The sequence below is a fragment of the Chaetodon trifascialis genome, chromosome 11, assembly GCF_039877785.1.
Source record: "Chaetodon trifascialis isolate fChaTrf1 chromosome 11, fChaTrf1.hap1, whole genome shotgun sequence".
Taxonomy (NCBI): Eukaryota; Metazoa; Chordata; class Actinopteri; order Chaetodontiformes; family Chaetodontidae; genus Chaetodon; species Chaetodon trifascialis.
The window spans coordinates 15,097,939-15,119,778 of record NC_092066.1 but is presented as its reverse complement, the minus strand read 5'-3'; the positions used below and the strand labels follow the sequence as shown (position 1 = coordinate 15,119,778).

At 42.3% G+C, this 21,840-nt stretch overlaps 1 protein-coding gene across 1 annotated transcript in view; it reads right to left on the bottom strand.

The window, feature by feature from the left end:
• Nucleotides 1-9,388: 9,388 nt before the first annotated feature.
• The window catches only part of LOC139339100 (potassium/sodium hyperpolarization-activated cyclic nucleotide-gated channel 2-like), a 31,671-nt gene continuing 19,219 nt past the window's right edge, over nt 9,389-21,840 (bottom strand). The window contains exons 5-8 of the mRNA XM_070974556.1: nt 16,760-16,906; nt 16,233-16,473; nt 15,971-16,135; nt 9,389-15,484 (exon numbers count right to left, since the gene is read on the bottom strand). Of these exons, the coding sequence (XP_070830657.1) occupies nt 14,535-15,484; nt 15,971-16,135; nt 16,233-16,473; nt 16,760-16,906 (1,503 nt within the window). The 3' untranslated portion in view covers nt 9,389-14,534. The remainder of the gene's footprint in view (nt 15,485-15,970; nt 16,136-16,232; nt 16,474-16,759; nt 16,907-21,840) is intronic.

Sequence of the window (21,840 nt, the reverse complement as noted above, 5' to 3'; positions counted from 1 at the left end):
GTTTTCATCAGTGTATAAGTCAGCGTTTGTTGGCGGTCATTTGAACTTCATCCTGCCTTCTGTCTTTTCTTCCCAACATTCTGCTGCTGTCATATAGTCACTGTTGGCACATAGTACTATAAATATAATCTATCCTGACCAATCAAATAAGTGCTTTCTGCCCACTGAGCAGTGTAATAGATAGGATTATCAAGCTTTGCCAATCACAGATTCGCATACACTAAGTTCTGCTCTGGAGGGCTGCGGCTTCCCGGTAAATGGAGCATGTGAGTTTGATTTTCATACCAAGTCAGAGGCTTTGCAGCACAACATATAGGAAGGATATGTCAATCAGGATAATTTTCATCACACCCTGCACATGTTACAGAAACAAAATGACAAAACATGCAACAGCAATGTGGTCAGATCCACAAAATGCCATCTCTGACCATAGGCTGTGACTATTAAAAGGGCATTAAATCTGCAACAATGTAAAGCTCATTTGTGATGTGATGTTTATCAAAATGAGGATATGATGTCAAATGTACGTCATCTGACTACAAGGCCTGCAATCTGCTGCTGTAGTTTTAAATAAATAGATGCTCTTTTTCACGTTAGCTGCAATCAGGTTTGTTTCCTATGAGTCCGCATGACGAAAGCGCAGCCGATAACGATTCCACAGGATCACTGTGGAGTAACAGTGTGTATCATCCTCCTTTCTGCACCCCTAGCTCTCTTGGGTTGTGTGAGTGCGTAAGTCTGTGTTTGGTGGTGACGGTGGCGGTGGGGTGGGGACAAGCTGTGTGTCTTGGTGTGAGGCTTGTGGGTGAGGAAGACACAGAAGGAGGAAGAGAGCTGGTCTGTAGCTTTACGCTTCCAGTGACTCAGCAATTTCAGAGACGAATTTTTGTAAATAATCCCCTCTTCTCATTTCTGCTCCCTTCACTCCTTATCCCCTTTGCCCTTTTTGCACTCCATCACTGCCTTTTCGCTCCAAATAATCATTTATGTCTCATTACTTAATTGCTTTTGTATATAAAAATAACATCTCATCATTGTAATGACTCTCAATTAGAGAAAAGAGGGACAGCAATTTTAGAAACTCATCATCACACATGCATTGTCTTACTAATGCTCCTTTTCTAGAAAAACCATTGAGGTGAGAAACATAATCTGAAATAAAAATGAATATAAAAAAAGGGAAAGGCTTTATTTAAATTCAGATCTTCAGCTGAATACCCATCACTGACAGCCCTCATCTGTTTAGTGCAGAGAGAGACGTCAGTGGCGCTTTGCTGAAAGCAGAGAGACGCAGGGACAGAAATAGACCATACTGGGATATCTGAGGAGAGGAGAAGGGAGAGGCCCTGGGTATTCTGCCATCCGAGATAACACGGACTCTCCGGCATGGTGGGGTGGAGAATTAACGCCAGCAGAGACAAAGAGGAGCATGAGCGAGCACTGGGTCATGCACTGAACACGTGCGTGTCTGCGCTTCTGGTCGCAGCGGCGGTGGTCTGATGGAAGACAGAGAGAGGGAGGGGGAAGGAAATGAGCTTCCATGTCAACCCTATTAGATTAGGAAGAGAGTCCATAAGAATCATGGGGACACTGGAGGACATTTGTAGTGCTAGAGAGCACATGTGTGATGGGTGTAAAATGTAAACTCAGCAGAAGATATTAATCATTAACCTAATTTTGGTGTCCACACATTTCAGTTTGAGGACTGACTTGATGTTAGCCTGATTATCTGACTGAAATACTGTAGTAATATAAAATATGCCAATTTAAGAATTGTTATTTCTGTAAATTGATTTTCAACTACAGTAGATTAATGCCAAACTCACTACACTGTTCATCACCAGAGACATGACAGACTACACGTTGGTCCCTGACCTATCAAAGCTTACCAGGGACTGGCTTCTAAGAACAAGAATGGAAACAAACAATGGTGTGTATGATACTGGCAGTCTTGTGTTCAGAAAAACCTATTGTCTTTCTGTCAGGCCATTGTGAAGCGTCCCAGATGCGGTGTCATTTGTTGTCTTCCATGATTCACTACGTGGAATAAAATGATCAGTTGTTGCGCCTGACACCCATTTTCATTCCCACCGCTCTACGTCGGGTCGTGATATCTTGTAGTCTGAATCCAGCAGAGTCTACAGCCATGCCAGCAGCATTTATCTGTATTTATAAATAAAGTGTTGCTTTTCACTAAATGCTAATGCCACCATGCTAATATGCTCACAATAACAACATCCTGACGTTTGGCAGGGTTTTACACGGTTCACCAGCTGAAGTACAGCTGAACCTGGTGGGACATTAATATTGCTTGGATTTGGTCAAAACCAGTGTGTTGGACATAATCTAGTGTGTTTGTTGGCCCCTCTCTTTTGCTACAAGAATTTCCCCCCTTTGCACTGTAGATAATTAGTTGGGATCATGTTTTTTTTTCAGTTGGACGTGATGTTGCTCACCTTTCTGATGACACAGGTCACAGTTCTTTAAATAAACATGAATATTGTCATTATTATAATTACAAATTTAGTGTGCAGGAGAATCTCTGGATCAACTGAGCAATGTGTACAAGGAGTAAGAAAAGAATTAAAAATCTCACGCATGAATTCATGAAGTGCAAGTGATTATTGAACACGTGGATTTCACATATGAAGACGCGTTGAATCAAAACATGACAGTGTGAAACTCTTAAACACTCTCAGGAAGATCTCTGAAAAGGAAACATTTCAGTCGTAGACCTTCATCAGACATTAAACCCTCCATATGAACCACAACCTCTTTCTACTGCAACATGCTTGATGCTTGATTGCAGAATTAGCTGGTATTTGATTGAATCCATCCACTGTCTTCAAACATTTTTGCTCATTGTAGCCAAAAAGTTCTATTTTAACGTCATCGGTCCGCAGGACTTTCACGATGCATCAACATGTTGAGATGTTAACACTGAATTTTGTGGAGAGGATGCAGCAAAGATTTTCTTCTGATGACTCCTCCATGAAGGTCATACTTGTGCTGGTGTCACTGCACAGTAGAACAGTACGCCATCTCTCCAGAGTCTTAATCTTCCTGAAGGTCTTCTGCAGTCAAACAGGCGTTTGATTTGCCTTTCTAACAATCCTCTTCCAACAGTTCTCTTTCAAAGCTTTCTTGGTCTTCCAGATCTCAACTTGACCTCCACTGTTCCTGTTCACTGCCATGTCGTCATTACATGAGGAACTGAGGAAACAGCTACCTGAAATCACTTCTTACATCCCTCTCCTGCTTTGTGGGTATCAGTTATCTTAATTTTCATAGTGTTAGGCAGCTGCTTAAAGGGGCCCATTAATGCTGATTGTTGGGACAAGGTTTGAGGAGGAGTCTGATTATTTATGAAGTTCTGACGGTGATTGTGCACACGCCATAGCATTATGAAGCTGATTAAGATCTGAGACCTTAGATAAATTTATCTGAAATGCAATTCTCTTGGGAAGATCAAACTTTTGCATGGTGCTCCTTTCCTTTTTTCACTCTAAAATTGTACAAAGCAAAATCTTGCTTAAAATGCTTAAAGGACCAGAGGTGCCCAGACTTTTGCATGCCACAATTTTCTATAGATAATCGCCACTTGTGAATGGCACTATTTTAATGTCATTGCCGTTGGAAATATGCCAGTCCTTGCAATTTAATTATAGCTTAAGTTCCTCACATTTAAGTTTGCACATGTGACTTATCTCTAGTCCACTAGATCCCCCCAAAACATTTGTGGCTGTAAGTCAGACACACTCCTAAAAAAGAAAGAACAAAGCCCCCTTGGATGAAATAAAGATAAATATGTCACGTCATGGTGAGAAACAAACAGATAGCCAATATGGTGTACAGTGCAGGCTCATTAGATACTAAGCTGAGCACAGAGAATGTCAGTACATTTTTACTGCATTTGTTGGTCTGAGCAGGACTCACCCGAGGTCTGTTTGTTCCCAGGTGAGCAAGTGCATTGAGGGTACTGTTAGGACCCAGGGGTGCTCTGCATGAAGGTGATGGATGCTGTAGGGTTTCTTTATCCCCCTGACAATTAGACCATCACTGCTGCTCCCCCCTCACACGTTTGCCTGCTTGAGATGCCACACAGTCATCAATCTCCTCTAAGGCCACTTAGAATCACTACTAGAGATTATATTTCTGCACAGAGTGCTAGATTCCACTCAAAAATGCAAGACCCCACAGCAGTATATTCGTGATTATGGTCACATAGCCAAAGACAATGACAGAGCAGAACAGACGGGCTTCTGGAGTAAAGCTCGACAGCAACAAACAGCCCTACACAACCAGAATTAAATAGCTCCTTTAAAGGGTCACAGCAACAAACAGTTAATCTTGTTTATAGTTTTTCTCTGTTTTTATGTCACTTTCTCCCTGCCTCCCATTTTCTGTCATAGTTTTAACACACACACAATGAATCTGCACATACTCAGGAACAGGAAATATGACCCTGTGGTTTGTGCAATGCAATGACTCCTGTAGATGTTAATTTCCCTCTGCAAGTGTGTCAGGAAATCTGCTGCTCCTGTTGATAATGCCTTAAGTATACGAACATTTTTACCTTAGATTTGACCTACCGCAGCCTGCATTAAAGAAACGCCGGTATTTTCAACCCTCCATTCTCGAGAAATGCAGGCAACGTACATCTAGTCGAGACTCCTGACACTTCACTCCAAATAAACTTCAGTTTTTACGAAAATCCCTCAGGCAGCTGGTTTGGTTAGCCATTAAGTTGCCCCAGAAATGGATCCCTTTGCAGTTAGCTACAATAACAAATCCAGGAAATCCATTTCTGTGTTTACTTTCAATCAGAATTATTTAGAATCATTGATGTAAAATTTATTGCCAAAGTGTCAGGAGCTGCCTGCTCTGATATATTTAGTTTTTATTCATTTATTTTCTTTCTTACAGACCATGTACAATTTCAAACAAAGATGTTACTATTTGAAGAATAATCTTAAAGCTGATTTTCGTCTGCTGTCCCTTGGCAGGTGATAATTAAAATTTTGTTATAAAGCAACAGCTAGAACAGCAGCTTGTAAACCCACTCCATTGTAGAGCTAAGGGAAGTGCAGGCAATGTATATATTCCACTGACCCATGTAACATTTCCCATTAAACATCAGTTTTATGCATCATTCAGGAGCTAGTTTGGTTAGCCAGAAATGTGCCCCAAAATTAAATACCAATGTAAGGATGGGTGTCTTATATCTGTGTTTACTTTAAATTGGACTCAAAGACAAGCATTTGAAATGATTTATCCAAGTTTATCTGAAAACCTGGCACTGCTTGCCCTTACATTCATTGTTTTGCCAAAGTCACATTTCCTGAATCTCTACAACACAGTTGGCAAATACAAAGTTGGCATGACCCATATTTGGAATGGACCCAATATTATCTGATTTCTACTTAATTAAAGGACCCTTGTGTCTTGTAAAAACATTGTCTGTTTACATTGAGTGTTTCTCACCAAAATCCAATGCGTGTCCTTGGCAAGCTGCAAACTCCAAGGCTGATGAAGATGAAGCCTTCAGGGACCTATGGCTGACGTCCGTCCATGTCTTACACAGTATATCCTTGAGGCTTAACAAACATGTTAAATGTATTTCCTTCCTCATAACACAGTTGCAAAGCTGATTTTTTGACCATTTGAAATGCATTGCATACACCCATGCGTGCTTGCTTCCAGTCTTCCTCTTCACTGCCTTTGTTGGCGCATCGCTGCACTTCTTGGCACTTTGCTGCCACCTGTAGATCAGAAGAATAATGTGAAACTTCTGGCAGGAACCTGTATCGTGTTGCCTGCATCCACATACAAACAAATTGGGGCCCTGCTCATAAAAACATTGCTCAGTAGTGCTTCAAGTGATTAAAAACTCCACAGGGTGTCTTTAAATTGAATAGTTATGCCATGCAATGATATAATACACACATGCAAGGATGAATCTTCAGCTGAATGTCTGATTAGATCGCAAATGCTTTGTAATGAGGGGCACCCTCGGATGGAGAACATTTTAGTCTTTCACTGCGTGCGTGTGTTTGTGTGCGTATGTGTGTGCGAAAGTGTGAGTGTGTCTGCTCTGATGAATAGCCACAGTGTCACCAAGTACAGACCTTGACAGAGCAGAACAGATGAGATGATTCAGAAGCCAAAGCATTGTCCTGGCTCTCATCACTTCAGTTGGCGGCCCAGAGCAAATGTTATTGGTGGAAGTGGATGATAGAGTGAAATCATCGAGCGGGGGCCTTTCTTTCCTGTTGCTAAACAATCATAACTGAAAGAGCCTGAAGACCTGGGGATATTAAATATTTTGCTAATGAAACAAAGTGCTGTGAGGGGAAAAAAAAGGTCATCTGCCTGGAGATTTCTTTCAATGAATAATATTCCCATTTCTCCATATTGCACCCATATCACCGCTTTGCTTTACACTCCATCCTCTCTATTTCTCTCCTGTTCCATTGGCCGGGGGTTCATGGACGTTTCTGGGTCGTCTGTAATGGGAAGTGTTTAGCAGAGCAGATGCATGGAGTGCTGCTCAGGCCAGCTGCTCACAGAGAGCCCAGCAGCCACCCTTTCAGCTCCTCTCTCCTCTGCCTCGCATCCCATTTTCATCCTTTTTCTTTCGAGAGAAGGGAGATTTAATGACAGAAGCCAGAAGACATAAGTTCAGATGATGCTGAATTATCTTTTCACTTTGAAAACAGTGGTCAGGGACTTTCTCATGTTTAAACAGTTAATAATCTACGTGAAACATTGTATGTGTAAGCTGCATACCACATGCAGGCTGTGACCTTGTTATTTCAAGAGACACGCTGCTCATTACATAGTTTGTTGCTATAAGCAAATATACAGCAAGTTCTTAAAAAAGTCTAAATTCGTGTCTCAGCATTCAAATTCATATTAAATAATGGACCGTGTAAATGTAAGGTGTATGCCTTTTGAAACTTTGAAATAGATTTTTAGATTTAAGCACTGAAACACACACAAATTTATCACTATTACAACAGTCTACTAGCAAATACTATTGATGAGAAAGCAACTCTAATCATATAAAACAGTTTTGTAACAACTGAGCTCGGTCACATTTTACTTTACTTCCTTAGTGAGTTGTTTGTTATGTATAAAAAAAACATTGATTACACTAAACAAATATGATACAGATGGCTCTATATGTAGAGTGGCTAAAAAAAAGTTTTTATAGGAGAGGTTGTGTGTTGGCATGTGTGAAAATCATTTATTCTTGTATTACTGGACAGCTGGAACAAGACGAGAAAAACGGCTTAGCCGTTTCCTTTCTTTTGGTATATGCATGCTGTGAGTGTGCCATTGAATGGCGGACTGAATGACACTTGGGTTAGGTTCACGTGATTTATAGGACCTGTGTCCTTGGAGGAAGACTGCGCTGATCAGTCAGAGGAAAATCTCTTTTTTCCAAGAATAAAACAAAGTCAAACAAACCCCATCAGGGACCAAAGATAAAAGGACCAACAAATTAAATTGAATTCTTTTTTTTCTTTTTTTTTTCATAAAAGAGATAACATGGCTTGCAGAAGATCATGTGAGCCCTCCCTCCTGTCTCATACTGTGTGTTTTTCTCTTGATCATTTCAGCTTGACGCACTTCTCACTTCTTCCAGCCCACTGTCCAGCAACTGTGATGTTACTGAGGCTGCCTGCGGCTGTAAGATGATTTACTGTATCTCTCTCTCTCTCGCTCTCTCTCTCTCTCTCGCTTGCTCTCTCTCGCGCTCTCTCTCTCTCTCTATGTGTTTGTGTCTTGCTCACTGACTCATTCATGGACTCAGAGCTCGGACCAAATGCTAATCCTGGCATTCAGATTTGAGCTGTGTTCTCTAGATGCTCCCCAGTGAAGAGAGACGTGGCTGAAGCGGCTTCAGCAGAGAGGAGATCTGAGGGCAGAGGGCTGAGCGTTTGTGCCTGTGTGTGTGTGTGTGTGTGTGTGTCTTCTTTCCATATTCACACGAGTTGCACATTCATATGAGCACCTGCAAATGTTACAACAATAACAAACTACACCCGACCTCTGAATTGCAGAAGCTGAAAATGCAGGAGACCCTGGGGGACACAAATGTTTTAGTTTCTAAAAATGGACAAAATGTGAAGTTTGGGGAGTCTAGTCATGGAGCTATGCGAGCAAATTTGAAAGAGATGAATGGGAAGGGACAAGGATACCAGTAAGACGCTAAATAAGCAAATTGCCCTCTGGAGGTAAACAGCCAGGGGGGCAGTGCAGGAGATGCTGATATGATTAATTGAAGTAGGACAGCCAGGGACAAAGTAGAGGACCGGCACTGCAGAGGAAACGAGGTAGAGGACGATCCTCAGCCATATACAGGATGAAACTATATACTCAGACTACATATAGCTTCACAACTTGGTGTAGTATCTGCCTGCAGCCACTATCAGTACATTGCTTCCTCATTGAATTACAATGAAATGGATAGAGAGAGAGAGAGAGAGAGAGAGAGAGAGAGAGAGAGAGAGAGAGAGAGAGAGAGAGGACATTATGTCACGTCAAGGTAAAACTATGTACACGCACTGCGGATGGCCTCACCCACGTTTGTACCAGCTGCATGTAGATGTGAGGAGGCAACATGAATGGTGTAAAGCTCTGTGTCGAAACCCCACCTTGCATGTAATTTTAATCTTTCTATCTCAGTTTGCCATGCATAATCACTGAGGATCCAGACAGCGGTGTGTGTGTGTGTGTGTGTGTGTGTGTGTGTGTGTGTGTGTGTAGGGAAAGGAAAGGAAATAGACGGAAAGGGAACTGGTGGGTGCTGCTCCCAGGCTGCCAGAGGAGTGTGTCCTTGGACTGCCCTCATCTCTGACGCACACACCCACCCACCCTTTCATACACAAACACACAGACACACACACTCCCCTACACAAACACACATACACATACACATTTGCCACTGGTTCATTTACTCTCTCTCTGTAACAAACAAATACCAAACTAAGGTTTGCATGTGCATACGTATCTCCTAGATACAGGAATAAATACACTTGATGCTGTGCTGTGTGCATTCATACACACACACACACACACACACACACACAGTGGAAAGCTCTTAGACTGAGCTCAGACATCTCATCAGGGATGCAGCAGAGCTCCTGTCTGCAGAGAGAGAGAGCGAGAGAGAGATCTCATCTAATGTGGGGTAGAACAAGAGTGGAGGGGTTTCTGGCTGATTTACAAGGTTGAGGTGTGTGTGTCTGTATTTGTTTGCACATGACTGCTGCTACCGATGTAACTCTAGGAGGTACGTTAAATGTTCACTCACACTGCATCCAACACAGCATGCTGACCAACAAAGACAGAGCGATGAATAAAAGTCCACACACAGAGATAAGTATGCCAATGCGCTCATCTTTTTATTGCACAACAATGTATCGTCTTTTTACGAACGCTTAAACGACATTGCCACTGACTGACAGACCAGCTTATTGAGAGAGACCAGGGTGTGGCTCTGTGTTCTCGGCCAGCAGAGGTGGTGGACAAGACAGCCTTTTGGACGCAGGCTCAAATCAGCCCCACGTCCCTTGCCACAAGCTGTGCATCTCAGTCTGAAAGGACTGAACGGTGACAAATATCACCAGCATCTCAAGCATCCCCCTGATCCTCTGAGATCGATGTGGAAGTGCTGAGGCTCAGGCTGGAGCTGATTTGTCCCTGGATTGTAGACATCAACTTAGACAGAGCTGGCATTCTGAAATACCTTTTTGTTAAGAGCAGAAGCCGAGCACAGTCCGAGATGGTTGCAGATTGGCCTCCAGAGAGAGAGAGAAAGAGAGAGAGGACACATGCTGTGTCAAATATCTGTGCTGTTGTCTACATGGTGCTGGTAAAGTGTGTCTGGATGCCCATGCTCGTGCATGCTGTAGAATGCTACTAAGTCTAGGGATGTGCTAGAGTCATTTCTAGGAGCATTACAGTGTTGTTTGTGTTTTTTTAGAACAAGTGGAGTTGTGACTGTGTAACACTCCAGCTTGCGCTGGCATCTCTCTCAGCTTCACATGGGTTTTAAACCCCTAAATGGCATCATATTCTCAAGTGGGACCAACATTATAGAAGGAAAGGCACAGGAACACACACGCACACACAAACTCAAGCACACAATACACAGAGTCCTGAAGCAGAGAGAAGGCTTAGGTAAGCTAAGCAGGCTACAGTAGCTACGACACAAAGGTTAAACTGTTATACTAAATAAAATAATTGTACAGTAGATGGTACACAATAATGTCTAGATTTGAAGGTCCCACTAACAATCGTACACAGAACTCTGCTTAGATAAGAAAAATACGAACATGCACTCTGCTATTATCTGTCAAGGTAACTCAACTCAATGTTGGGCTTGTGATTCAGCCTTGGAGAGATCCATTTTTTGATGGTAAACACCAGATTAGTATGCAACCACCATCAGGGTTTAAAGACCTGTGCAGCAATATGGTTTGAGTAAGATCTTTCAGCACGTGCACAGCCTAGTTTTATCTCTGCGTTGATATTGTGCTGGCATCTCCACCGTTTTGGCTCCAGCCAGTTTTGGCTTTGTGCAGCAAGCAGGTCATCTAAGCTAAAGTCTAGACTGCCGATATCCACCAGAAGCCTGTCAGAGCTCACCCTCTCACTGTAGAAAATGTTTCTTATACAGCAGGTTGTGGTAAAACACAACAATGTGCCCCACATCTCTGTGTATACCATATGTACAGAACATGAAAGTACAGAGTACAGCGCGCATGGTGTTGGAAGGCTCAAACCAACAAAAATGTGCAATTTTGTGTTTCCCAAATCAGGGAAAATTATATATACTGACATTGTCATTTTAATTCAGCAATACTAGGCTTCATCTAATGTTTTTACATATATTGCAAGTTGAAAATAAAAACACATATTTGCATTTTTACAGGCACATACATACCACAAAAATAGACTATGTGGAAACTAGATATACTAGGCACAAGGTATATACAGTCCATGTGCATGGGGCACATTGCAAAAACAATAACCAAACAAAAGATACCAATAAATCAAAGACACTTTTACAAACAAAAATAATACCCTGATTTGCTAACATATCAACACCAAGGCATTCAGTACCCTTAATATCTGGTACAGCAAGAATGAGAGGTTTGAAACTTAGATACTCTCAATAATTGTCAGTCAGTGTCAAACATGTATGAGGGATTTAAATCCCACTTCACAGCAAGGTCCAGAAGAAGAACCAATAAACAATCGCACTTTGAACCCCCCGTCATCAGGCAAATACAGCGCTATATCACACACACATGCCGACAGTGGCTGGAAGCCAGCTGACTGAACACACTTGTGACGCAGACACAAACAGATAACTGATAGAAGTATGTGCTTTGCCAGGGCTGTATCAGCCTCATGGCTGAGGGTTGAAACAGAGTGGTACTGATCAAAGTGTCTGGGATGCCATCCTTTGAGTGGGAGTGAATTACACACTACAGTATCTTCGTGGATGGATGCAATGAAATAGAGACGGTGCCTGATATTGCCTGAAACATTAGCTCTTTAACTTTCCTTCCATCTTGCTCTCACTGACTGTGGACTCATTCAAATAATATCAGCACAGTCCTGATAGCAGCTTAATAGGGCAAACTCTGGTATTAGCACAAAGGAATAGGGAAGAGGACCAATTGATTGCACTGGAACAGTATTGAAGCACACAACAGCTATTGACTCAGATTGACTCGGTTCATTCACAATCGCATTGGCATTTTGGCATGTACCTTTCCCATAGGAAAAAAGCAATACGAAGTTCCTGTGTTGCTGATGAAGCGTGTTGCAGAACTGTGACCCAGGTATGACAAGGACAAGGTTTAGTGCATGTTGCTGATCAAACAGAAAGTGAAAATGTGGCTACTCTACAGGTGAGCCAGGGTTTACAAACCATTTCATGAAGCCCTTGGATAAAAACAATCACCTACACCTTGTTTCAAGACAAACAGCTCTCAAGAAAAGTGATCAAAACAAAACGGCAGCGAGTTAAGCAAATAACAATCTCAGGGCTATAACTCCATTAGATCCTCCTTGTTATTCTCAGCCAATCAAAATTCAAGGGGAATCTTTTCGCATGGTTAAATCAACAGGTTGATCGTGGGCGGATTGACAAGTCTACACAAATCAATAGGCAGCCACGCTGCGGCAATCAATACATCTCTCTGGAAAGGTAGCAAACCTGAGTGAAATGTCCATTGCATCGATTTTACAGTTTGGCTCTGGATCAATACTCAGAGCTGAAAAAGTTGGACGCCGTGTTTATTTAACACATTGAATCAGCTGCCTATTTTCTGTCCCAATTGGATTCACTTTTCTTCCTAACAATTTAACCAGATAATGGCTCCAGGAGAAGCACTGTAACCGTTTTAAGAGAATAGAGCATCGATTTTAATTTTGATTACAAGGTCGAAGTGCAGCAGAAGGTGCTTAAGTGAATGTCCTCAGAGCTCGCTTTGGAGCGAGGAGTTCAAAGTGGTTATAATTTGCCCTCATTCACGCCCTCTTCAATAAATGAACTTAAAAAAATGTGTTCTCTCATGTTAGATCTGGGGGTAGGGTGTGAGGTGTCGGGGGTGTAGCATACAGGCTAAATACAGCAACGTTCTACCTGGAGAAGCTTCATCGAACCTAAAAATATTGCACAGACACTCAGCAACACATACAGCAATGCCCACAACCCCCTTGCATCATAAAAGCCTCTTTAAATCTCTGTCCCTTTATTTACATGGCAGTTTATATCTGATTAGCTGTCTTCCTTCTCATATGGCATACATTCAGCAAGAGAAGGCTTTTAGGTTCAGCAGGATCAGAGTATTTAGAATAAATATAACCAAAGCCTCATCCCAAAATTTGAATGATAGGATTGTTGCGGATCTAAATGTTGAGACATTCATGGGATTTTTGGGTGATATGGGGCACATAGAGACTTTGATATGGAGCAAAGAGTTTGTACAAGTGAGGCGTTCTTGCCCCATGTTGCCCATCCCAAACCTCCCCTTTCATCTTACAATTTAATATCTTCAAATAGGCTTTAAAGTGACGTTTTTGAGGATCTGACTTGCTGAACTCAAAGCGTGGATTCCTCCTGTGATTCTAAACCAGTTTTAAGCAGTTTGTCCCGTCAGTTTTTTTGTTTTGTTTTTTACAAAAGATGACACTGCACGTCCTCTCATTCCCTCAAACATTTTTGGTTAAGGTAACAACATGGTCACTGGATTACAATACCTCAAGTGAAGCCACAATAGCTGCTGGATTCTTTAAGATTTCACATTAAAAATAGAACAAAAGGAAAAAGAAACAAGTTCACTTTCCTGTACAGCATATGTATAGATATTTATATTCATATATATTTATATATAGGCGGGGTAGAGTATTGCAGAATTATATTGCATGTGTTAATCAATAAACCTAGACAAAAACAAGCAAGTATACAGTATGGGTTGTTCACAAATGTTTCCTTTCAATAAAGCTCAGATTATTTAACCACCTTAGCCTTCAGAGTTACAATCAGTACGCTGACCAAGCAGCTGACCGCCTCCCAGATGTTTCATGAAAACAGCACAGTGCCTCCATCAGCATGTCAAACCAATCACGCTTGACAAAGCAGTGTTGAGAGTGTGTGAGTCCATTCTCTGAAAGTAGAACCAAAACGTACCAACAAACTCACGCACACAAACTTACACCCACATATATGCATACACACAAACCAAATATATGGCTTCTAACGTTGAATCAAGGCAGTTAAATAAATGGCATTTTCTTCTATGTTTCTTTTTTAGTTGATACAGACACAACCAGACTTTGTGTTCAAGCTCAACTTTGGTTTGGGTAGATACAATGAATATAATATCCCTCCATACTTTTTTCATCAACTATTTACACATCGATGTAAGATCGACCAGCGGTCTAAAACACTATTTTCACTACTATTTTAAACAATATGAAGAGCAATGTGTTCTTTTGCTACGACAGCTAATACGGAAAAATTACACTCAAAACACTTGTTGAACGCTTAAAATGTCATTGTCATTTGACTTCAAGTCCCTGATTTTCATTTTTAAGTCCAGCTCCTGCTAGATTGCATTGCATGGATTCTACACAGTATGCAATAGTTACATTAATCATACTTTTCTTCATATCTTTACAGTAAAGACAGCGATATACAGTAGGTGTTTGGAAGCAGAGTGTAAGGGGTGATACTAAGACTAAAGGTGCTGGCACAGTAGACTAGACCAGTTCAACCTTAAGTTATACTAGTTTAATTGTATAGACTCCTCCTAGCCAAAGTGTCTCAAGACATTGAGTTGCTCTTTTCCTTCTGCTGACACCAGCACACAGTGCATCCAGGTCGAATGACTGGTGGCGCTGGCGGTAGCTGATTGGTCATTTAGCAGGCTGACAGATCAGCTGGACTGACCTAAAACAAACAGATTCTCCTACAAAAAAGGCCTCTTTCCTGAACTCTACCAGGGTCACAAGTTGGAAGACAGCCGGGATCTGGCAGAGTCTAGCTCTGGAAGGCTGACAATTGAATCTTTCTTGGGAACTCCAGAGTCTGGAGGTCCTGATCCAGCAGCTGCTGCTACTGACCCCATTCCAGCAGGTCCACCGGGAGGAGGTGTGGAGGCAAAGGCCACCCTCTGTTGAGCTCCTGCCGATCTCCCCACCCCTGAGGGCCCTGGCAGGCTGGGCTGAGGGGGCTGAGGGGGACCGATGGAGTTGTTGGAGGTGTGGGTAGATGGCGGAGGGCTGGGGGCTGCAGAGGCAGCTTGTGGTGTTCCCTCCTGGGGGAGTGAAGGCTGGGAGGCAGACAGGGCCCGGGTATCCTGGCTCAAGCTACCTGCATGAAGGGAGTGGGTGCTCTTGTGTGAGGCAGGCCTCTGCTGGGTCTGTGTGGGACTGGGTACATGGTGCTGTACTAGGGACAACTGGGAACCAGAGGGTCCTGCGCTCGCCATGTACTGGAAAGTCCGTCCTGAAGCTGCAAGCGGGCTTTGGACAGGCGGGCTGGAGATTGCAGATCCGAACGCTCCTCCGAACGCCTGAGGGGGTTGAGACTGAAGAGGAGACATTGACACTGGGCTGGACAGGTTCTGCATCACTTGGAACCTTCGCACCATACGAGGTGACTGCAGAGTCCCTGGACCCACCAGGGGACTTGCCATTTGAGGACAAAAGCTCATGGCCACAGCCTGCTGAAGAGTGGCGATAGCAGAGCCTGTCTGCGGCTGGCCAGGAGGAGCAAAGATACCGCCAATGGAAGGCGTCATAGACATGGCCCGCGGCCGCTGCAGGTCCACCAGCTTCACCATTTCACGGTCATACTTGACAATCTCCTGGATCAGCTCGTTCTCCTGGTTGTTGAAGACACCAGAGTTCAGATCATGCTGGACTTTGTGCATCAGGATGGAGTTCTTTTTACCTGCAGAAAGAAATGAATGCATTGACTGTTATAGAACTTGAAACAGAAATGAGAAAGGACAGGGCAGAGAGGACAAAAAGGAGAACAAAGCATTAATATATGGAAACAAGAGGATTTGGAGAGGGAGAACAATATGAGTTAGATATAGCATGTGATGTCCTTCACACCAGGTACATCCTTTAGCAGAACAAGCCCTGAGGAAAATGGATGTGTCACCCTGTACTCTCATCTACTGTTACAGTGTCCCGTGTCATTCTGACGGAAGAGCTCAGCTCATTTTACTGCCTATTTCAACATTAAAATTCTGGAAACATCTCCTAAGCACAATATTATTTAATTTTCTGAACATGGGGTTCATTTTACAGTGATTTACAGAGCTGTATGCAGAAACCTATAGTCATTTACAATAATGCTATACAGATGTTTCATGCTCTGATACTGCTGGTCATAAATCTACCCATGCCAAGCTCTCATCTTGCATTTTACCTATGCGGTCTAGACGGTCAATGGCAACGGTCTCAAAGGCTCGTCTCATCATGGGATATTCTTCCAGCACCTCATTGAAGTGGTCAACAGACAAAGAGTAGAGTCGACAGTAAGTCTCTGCTCGCACGCTGGCTGTTCGCCGACCCCTCGTCAGTAAGCAGATCTCTGAAACAAGAAAGGAGAAAGTGAAACGGCCCCAAAAACCGATGCTAAAAGCAGCATCACCAGAAAAACCACATGTAAATCACAAACTGCATCCTACCTCCAAAATAAGAGCCATCAGAAAGTTTCATTGCCAGAGTGCCCTTAGTGATGACGCTGCAGACTCCGTGCTGAATGAAGTACATCTTCTTCCCAATGGTTCCCTCTCTTATAATGTAATCATGTGGCTGAAATACCTCAAAGTGCAGCTTGGTCAACATGGCTGTCACAAAGTTTGGCTCCGCGTTGGCAAACAGCGGCATGGATGCCACCAGCTTGCGGCAGTTGAAGTTTACAATTTCCTGAGAAAATACACATTGTTTGGTGTGTTCAAGGACAAGAGAAATGTCCGTCAAATGTGCAACTGGTACACTACAATGCGGTGAAGTGTCTCCTTCTGCATGCATGAATGGTGTGTTCACAGATTTAAACATTAAAGTTCCTCTTGTAAGCATGTGATGGACAAACTACAAAATCACATCTAAAAATAACTGTTTGAAGTACACCTTCAATGTATCGTACCATAAAAATACAAGTTGATACTTATATGTGGATATTGTGTGTCTTTATCGTGTGTGTATGTCTTACCTCTCTGAGAGGCTCACTGAGTTCTCCCAAAATGCTCTCCTCATCAAACATCTTGCCCTGGTATCTGTGCTCATAATAGTCATGGATTTTCTGACGGAAGTCGGCAGGCAGCTTGTGGAAGGACATATACTGCTCCACTTGTTTGTACTGAGAGGGAGCAAGACAGACAGAGATAATGTTCTGTTAATACAGTGCATACAATCATTTTGAAAGCACCTTGTATTCGGTTTCCACTATAACAATGTTTAATTCCATTGTCTCTTTCAAAGAGACCAAAACCAACAACACACTGATCCTACCAACAAGCGCTGTCTGTGTAGTCAAAGCCTCATATAGCTTATTCATGTGTGCCGCTGAGCTCCACTGTTGCCCAAAAACTATTAAAAACACATCGGTTAGCCACACTGTTGCAATGGGTGACACATTCCTTCATTATGATGAAAACAGGCAGTTTATCTCAAATCTCAACCCACATCCACCTTTCTGCTGCTGGTAAATACTCACTAAACCAAATGTGTATTTCCCTGCAGCTGAAAATAGTCCAAAACTAAAGCAATATTTATTCCTGTTTGACTAACATTTGCTACAAAAAACTACAGTGCCCAGTTGTTTCAGGTAATTATTTAGCTTTCTTCAGAAAATTAAAGTATACAGTGTATTTGTGACCAGGTTTTAAAGACTTAAATCCAGGAGGAACTAATGGGCTTGGGACTAAAAGCTGTACACAGGATAAAGACATTAAAAAAAAATCCATTGAGAATCAGACACATTGTTGGTTTTGCCTTTAAATGGAGTAAAAAAGAAACAAAAGAAACAAAAACAACTGTGAATCACCGACACTGAGAAATACTTAAAGCTATGACGCAAGTGGTGATGTTTTAAAGCACAAGGGGTCAGATCATGTGTGTCCATATCTTTACACACTTATGTCTATAAATACTGTGCAGCAGTTCACATACAGCAAGTACGCAGAGCTCTTGTGATGTTTTTGCATGTAGCCACCTGAAACGTGCAGTGAAATGTACTCTGTGCAATGTACTCTGTGCTCTTTGATACGATATTCTGTTGCACATTATGTTTCCTGAACTACATTCACTCCACTCAGTTGCCAGTCTAACACAACAGCCCAGACATAAATCACACCTTTGTGAAGGTTATAACGTTCAGTTTGTATTGAAAGTGTTTTAGAGAGGTGCTGGTTCAAATTTATGGCCGTTTTAGAGGCTGTAGGTTATGGCGCTGTTGAATTGCACTGCGTTATCCTCAGAGGGTTTTTTTTTTTTTTTTGTATTCTATTTTGCTGTGGACAAAATGTTATAAACACAAACTCCAGCATCCAATAAGGATGCAGCTTGTCAATGAAAATAAACAAGATACTTTTCTCAGAAACACAAATACAAACAACACAAAACAGCGCAAGCACACGTCCTTCAGCTGTCGACTGAAATGAACACACTCGCCCATTGATCAATGCGACCCAGAAGTTAATCAATGCCAGATCAATAGAAAGTGAAGGGTCGAAAGTGGCAACAACACAAACAATCAGCTTCCATTGTTGAGATATGCTAATCACAATGAGTGACCACTGACAAACCAAAAACTACGTGGCCAGGCTGCAGAGAGTGACAGATGTTGTGATAAACTGAACAGACAGTGAAATGTTGAGAGAAAAGGTTTCCTCCTTGTACTTGTGCTGTCAGACTGTGTGCACTTCAACCCACCTTAAATGTAAAGCCTCAGAAGACACACAGCTCAACCCTGCACCTATAAAACTGGCTGAAACATAACTTTGAGAGACAGCTCAGCAGGCTGGCACATACAGCATCGTGTATTCACAGCTTTCAAGGACTGAGGAAGACATCATCCACGCTGCCTCGATCCAAAAAAATCTACTTTGTGCATTACAGACGCTACAAAAGCTGTCAGCTGGCATCAAGTGACTTCTCCGGACAATGTCTTCTGCAGGTGTGCTTCAGGAGCCGCCACACGACTGGAAGGTCCCCGGTTCACTTCTGCTGCAGATAGTGTTGTGTCCGCAGCCGCATGTCCTTTCAGAGGCCCCAAGCAAAACAATGGGGTCCATCTACTCGCCCACTGTTACAAGCTGTGGCTCCTCAACAGCATCTGATAAATGCCTAAATTGGAAATTGTTTGTTCTCTGAGACGGACAGACTGGCTCTCTGTTTCCAAAAGAGAGACATATTTGGCAAACAAAGATTTCTATTTGTACATAACAAGAATACTTGGGTACACAGGGAGAATCCTGCAGTACAGGGTGATGAAATCCCCACTTTCCTGGCTTCATTACAGCAGTACACTAACTCATGTTTTGAGCTAAAAGAGCATCCTAGATACCCGATTCACATAACTACAGTAACATTAGCATTAGAAACTGATTATCAGAACTGCCAAACCTATTAACAGTATTCACAGGGCAGTCAGACAGCAATGGGATATTTTGTTTCAGCACACTGGATTTAATATGAAAAAATAGTTTTTGGGGTTAAAGTGCTGACTCTCAGCTTTAATTTGAGTGTGAACACACACACATCAGATGGCCTGTGTATGAACTGTATTGTTCTTTTTTCAGTACTTCAGTTTTAAGAGACTGAAAATATCAAGTTAACATGAACTTAAATAGTGTTCATATTTTATATTTAGTTGCAAATCTTTTGCTGTTGGTGACTGGCTGGACTCTGTGACCCGTAGACATGAGCAGATGCTTGGCATCTTCCCAAGTGATACTCTGCCGGGGTTATACTTCAGTTTTCTACAGTTCTTGCTTATTTAAGGTGCTTTTTGAGTTCAGTGTGGTCTGCAGCAAATGAAACAAATGTTTGGGAATATCATTCTGGTGCATTATCCTAAAATTATTGGACTATAAAGGACTTTTAAGGTAGGAAGACATACGGTGACCAGATGTCCCATTTGTCCATAATTGTCCTGGTTTCAAGTTGGTTGTCCAGAGTCCCCACAAATATCTGTAAAACACTAATATGTCACACTTTTCAACATCACTATCAAATTGGCATGTTTTTCACCAAGTTAAAATAATTTGACTATTGGACCTATTTTCAGCACTCAGACATTCATCATGTTCTGTCCCACTCATAAAAACATAAACAATTCAACTGAATTCAACACTGATTTGTCTGTATGTGTCAATCAATCAATGTATCGTTGTCAAGGCTGTTGCGCGTCAGTGAGTCATAGACAATCGTCAGGGACTGTGACGCTCGCAGCTCTTTCTGACAGAACCTGTCAGTATGCTAACATGTGTCACACCGATGAGAAAGTTAATATTTTCTAAAGTTCCAGGAGAATAACTCCTTACTTTGTAAAGTACCTGGTACCAAAAATGCTGCATTCATGGCGTCCATGGTGTTCAAAGGTGTGCTTGGTAGATGTGCTGAGCATGGGGAAAATAAATGTCCCCAAAACACCTTTGGTGCATGCATAAATGCATGCCTGTGCGCATGCAGAGCAGTGGGAGGAAGGTTGGGCATCACCAGCATATAAAAGCAGTGTCTAGAGTCAGGGTCAGTCTGTTTTGGTGAGTTTCATTTTGAATAAAGTGTGTTTGACGATGACTTAACAAAGCAATCAAGCTCGTCTTAAATCGGTTACAAAGAAACTTAAATTCAGATGGCGTGCAGTTGTATTTTTCTGTTTGAAAAATCACCTCTTGAGCTTCAAAATGCCATTACGAGACAGGAAGGGCCGCAGCCAGCTGGTTAGCATGCTAACTTCAGTAGATATCTCTGCAACACGACACATATACTTCTTTGACATTACACCTGAACTAATACCTCTTCGCATTCTGTTGATATGTTAGTTCATTTTTTTAACATTAAATCCTCATGGTTCCTGTTCTGTTTTAAATCCAATGTGCTGGATTACAAATACTTTTCTCCATGTAAGTTAATGGTACCCCACTAGAGTCACACCACATACTGTTTCTGTAAAGTGGAGGCTGGTACACCATGACCCCGCAGTGCTACACAGGAAAAGTACTGTCACTGCAGAAAAAGCAACGTGTGTTTCCAACTGATCCTGTCACTGCTTCCTTCTGCCATTTAACATAAACATAAATTAACCAAACATGCAACATCTGAATTATTCAGCATCTACGTAAAGAAAAGTCTCCTGGGTGTGGGCAACTCCTCTGATGGAGTTACACAACACAAAGTCTCACCTGCATGAGTGACTCTGCTTCCTGACATCTGCAGATGGAGAGTGGCCTGAAGAAATGACCCTGTGTCACAAGTCTTTACCCGACATGTCAAAGCGAACGCTGCCGCTGGTGTGCCTTTCATGGAATAGAAGTGCTGATTGTGAGCAAAGTGTAGGTGTGGGTTAGTCTGTCTGGCAGCGAGGGAAAACCTCACACTCCCCGCAGAGATGCAGCGACCAAGCAGCTGTGGTTACACACGAATGCAGCGGACTGTGACTCAGCTAAATCTGAATGAATGAGGCAGCAAAAGCCTATCTGATTGAACTTAAATGGTGACATTTAATGACTTGACTTTGAGAGACATGTCACAGTCCGTTGTATCGATCATCGCCAGGCCAACCTCAAATCTCTCCAGTGTCACTGCAGAGAGGGGAGCGAGCGTTAGGCCGGTGCGTCACAGCACCCACAGGGGACTGACAAACACCTAAATGAGAGTGAAAATGACATCCATTTCCTGTGTCATATTGATGACAGTGTGTGCAGCAGCAGAACGCTCCTCTGACATTTTGTCATCTAAACTGCTGTTTTTGGGAACTCTTTGCATTTTGTGATTTGTTATTCAGATTTTTTGTGTTTGACTTTGCTTTCATTTTTCCACTTTCAAACTCATTAAGTACTGACCCAACATAGCTGTCAGTTTCTTATCATCCCCCTTTCTTTCTTTTCCTTTCCTTTACTTGTCTTTCCTTTCCTTTTTATTCCTTTCCTTGCCCATCTTCTCCTTTCATTTGTCTCCTTCTGTTTCCTTTCTTTTGCCATTGTTTCCTCTCATTTCCCCTCCTTTACATTTCTTTCCCATTCTCAATTTTTCTTTTCCTTTCCCTCTCCTTCCATTTCCTTTTTTTAC